The sequence below is a fragment of the Convolutriloba macropyga genome, chromosome 1 (genome assembly GCF_964194025.1).
Source record: "Convolutriloba macropyga chromosome 1, txConMacr16.3, whole genome shotgun sequence".
Classification (NCBI taxonomy): domain Eukaryota; kingdom Metazoa; phylum Xenacoelomorpha; order Acoela; family Convolutidae; genus Convolutriloba; species Convolutriloba macropyga.
The window spans coordinates 61,001,446-61,005,283 of record NC_134468.1 but is presented as its reverse complement, the minus strand read 5'-3'; the positions used below and the strand labels follow the sequence as shown (position 1 = coordinate 61,005,283).

The following is a 3,838-nucleotide window of genomic DNA, read 5'->3' as shown; positions in this document are numbered from 1 at the left end:
CAACAACAAAGAGAGTGGATGTGCTCGGGTGGATGCAATCCGCTTCCATTTATGCCTAGTCTCGTTTGAAAATTGAGCTTAATCAAGGAGCCGATTTAACCGAATTGTAAGAGTGACGACAGTGTTTGAACACTATTAGACAATTTAACGTTTGTTGCGAATATCATTTATAAGAACTACTATTTTCAAGTTGACGGTTTTTAATTATGGTCGCCAATTTTTAAGATGTCTACACATGCCCTTCAGTTAAATAGGATTGTAGGATAATACTCACAAGCCCCGTACGGCGGCGGGAGGAGTGGGGTGGGGGGGGGGGGGGAGCCATTGAAACTACTTTTGTACTAGATGTACTTTTTTGGATCTTTTCCGTTTGTGCCCTTCCCCCTCCCAGTACGTTATGTGCCCCCCAGTTACAGAGCACGTGCCATTACTAAGTAATTCATTATGTAATAATTTAATCGACTCTTGTTTGTTTCAGACTAGAAGACATCACAACCCGAGCGGGGGAGGAATGGGTCATGTGTCTGATGTGCGAAGCAGTGGTAGCCCAGAGCCAGCCGGGTCAGATTCGAGCAGCTTTGACTCCGGAAGAGGTAGCGAGGCACAGATGGGGGCAGGAGGACCACAGGGTCCTATGGATGCCATGATGTCCGGAGCAGGAGGCTACAATCAGGCAGGGCATTTGGGCACTATGCGTGGTGCTAAGAGTTTACCAACAGGTGAGGAGAATTCTATGTTCCGATAAATACTCAAAGCAATTTGACCAGGAATAGTTTAAGCGTTTGAATTCCTTTGACTTTCATTCTCAAAAATCTGGCCACAGAGGTCACCAAAATTGTGTTTGTGCATTTTGTCATTGGGTTAAATCCTGTTTGGTAGATAATCGATGAACAGGTTGTTTGACCTCGTATATTTATTACAAACAACCAGCGCCATCGTTACAAAAAATGCATATTGAAGTTAAAAGTTCATTTCTATCGTGATTATTATTTTGCAAAAATCCGGCCAGGCGCTGCCTATTTGACATACCATAGTAATATTTATAGTTTTACTCCTATCGTTTAACCCCAATTAATTCACCCCTCAGTCATCTCACCTTGATTTTAATTCTTTATATAAATGATGTTAATATTCAATGTGTTTTGGGGATGGAAGTTCTGCGGGGTTAAATAATGTAGGGGTAAAAGATATGATACTAAAATTTGTGGATTATTGAATGGCGGTGGAAAGAAGTAGAAATAAACTAACTGTTGTGAGATTACTATAATAATTAGCCTTTTACGGTATCGGAAAAAAACACCCCCACGGAAACAACCCCCCCCCCCCCATTGAATTAGGGGATCTTTTCCGTTTGTGCCCCCCCCCCAGCTTAGTGGGCGCATATTATTTGCACCCCCTCAGACGCACGTGCAATATTTTTACATAGTGATTTACTATGTAATGGCACGTGCTCTGTAACTGGGGGGCGCATAACGTACTGGGGGGGGGGGGGGCACAAACGGAAAAGGTCCGAATTAGGTAGCTAAACCTAGATTAGCACATATGGCCATGCCTCAGCAGCCCGTGAGACTTGATATGAACCTATAAAAATCTATCATAATACCGAACATATCACGACCGGTTGGTTAATTTCAGGACCTATTTAATTTCTTTTCTCACAGGCAAGAAGTCGAGGCATGCAGCTCCCGCTCCAATGTACGGAGACCATCGAATGGAGGACGACTGTTGGCAGCCCAGGATGATACAGGAGAGCAGCACTCTACCCTCTCACAACAACACAAACAACAGACACCAAATGCAACAGCAGCAGCAACAACAACAAATGAACAATCCTGACATTCCCACAAAAGGCGGCATTCTCATCACACCATCTCGACAGGTAATTCAGTTCATATTCAAGGATCTATTTTTTCACGCTGTGGGAACATTTTAAACGACCAATTTCCCTACCGCACTCACGTCCTCTGTTCATATGACAATTTTGTTCATATTTTACATAAAATCATTACATCAACTAAAACTTCGGCAAAATTTTGTTTAAAATTTTTAAGTAATTAAAAAATGAATCCTCGCTTCATTTTTTTCTTCAAATTATAGTGCTTATGTCTATGAGCTTATATCGAAAGGTAACTAAGGTAACGAAATAAACTTAATCTTCATGAGTGATTTATTGCTAACTGTTGTAAGTCGTTTTTCCCATTGATCTTTAGATCCTGCAACCACCGGCTTCCAACCATGAGAAGTGGAACGTGCCCAGGGACACGAGTACCTTCAAATCGCAACCCAACAACTACCAACAACAACAACAACAACAACAACCGCAACTACAACAACAACCTCCTCCTAACATCACTAACGCGCCCAGTCAACCCAACAACTCCAGTAATTCCAACGGCAACATCAATCGCATCGGGTTGAGCGAACTGGAACCGATAGCCGAGAACTTTGCTCTGGAGCGCAAAAGAGACAACAACCAACAAAACTACATTCCAGATATCGTCAAATCGTCCGGACAAGCGGCACTCCTTCTTAACTCGGGTGGAGGTAGCAACCAGTCTTTGAAACAGTCTCAACCTCCCGTTAGTTATTCACCCGCACCCGTTAGTTCAGTGCGGACCACCCTTCCCCCAAAAAGGACCCCTCCCTCAATACCAATCGACAATGATCCCAGAACTGCGGTTGTGTAGCCGTCGTGTAACTTTAAACTCATTTGGAACTGTTTTCTTTTCCATTTCGAACACAATTTTTTGCCGATTTCGACAAAAATTTTGTTCTTAAGTCTTTAAGAACAAACTAATGTGTGATTTTTATTTTTTAAAAATACCTTACTGGTTTGTGTAGCCTAATAAAAGGTGGGTCTATGCAATAAAAATGTTTATAAAGGCAGATTTTAAAGTGGGAAAAGAGACAGTTGCTCCGTTTTTCTTTAGTGTTCAACCAATAAAGTATGTCGTCTGTTGTCTACAAATGATTGATTGCTTTTAATTCCAATTACAACAATTAAATCAGCCTAAATCAGTGCAACGATTTTCTATCTACTTCGATATTTGCTTTTCTATCTTTTCTATTTTGTATTTAGATAAATGTCTCATGCTGAATTGTAATTGAGCTTTTCAAATTCAATTTTACAAATGAATGTGTTTTCTTCCAATTTCAGGATGTCTAAATAAAATGGTCATTAGAAAGATGCAGAAGAAAATTATGCACAGGCGGTAGAGCTAATAACGACGTAAATGTTGTCGACGAAGAATTTTATTTCTCTTAGGTTGAGGTGCTTTTCAAAAGGACGTATGAATTTACCCAATAAAACACTTATTTGCTGATAAAATTACCCTGGCGAGTCAAAATCACACAAGATTCAGACTTTGCCTCGTTCAAAACTTTTGCGCTTTGATGCGCTTGTACAAACGTCCATGAAAGGACTCGTCCAATCCCAATTGGGATATCAGTCGGACTTATGCAGTCCCTGATATCAGGTCCCTGATAGCCGGTTGCATAATTCCACCAATCGAGGTGACGGAATAGGACTCTGGAGGTCGGGGTTCGAATCCTACCTTTTCGCATCCATAAAAAATAATATATTGAGGCTACAGCCCCTGAATTAAATTACGCCACCTGTCATTCGAGAGCAATTTTTCCGACGTTAGTCGGTTTATGTTTATGTTTTAAAATGACAAAACATGTGCTCGTATATTTTATGAAAACGTGTTTCCAACTCCTCTATTAATGAAAACTGAGATTTTCGGCTAATTTTAATACCGAGACGTCTTGGTGAGCGAATGTAGTTGAGTTGTCCCTTTAAAAGTATTTGATTACTTCATAAATAAAAAAGAACGGA

The 3,838-nt window shown here is 40.7% G+C and overlaps 1 protein-coding gene across 1 annotated transcript in view; it reads left to right on the top strand.

Annotated features, from left to right (window-relative positions):
• Positions 1-3,136, top strand: part of LOC142344803 (protocadherin-9-like) — an 86,077-nt gene extending 82,941 nt beyond the window's left edge. The window contains exons 6-8 of the mRNA XM_075396803.1: positions 436-719; positions 1,662-1,879; positions 2,211-3,136. Of these exons, the coding sequence (XP_075252918.1) occupies positions 436-719; positions 1,662-1,879; positions 2,211-2,687 (979 nt within the window). The 3' untranslated portion in view covers positions 2,688-3,136. The remainder of the gene's footprint in view (positions 1-435; positions 720-1,661; positions 1,880-2,210) is intronic.
• The last annotated feature ends 702 nt before the right edge of the window (positions 3,137-3,838 follow it).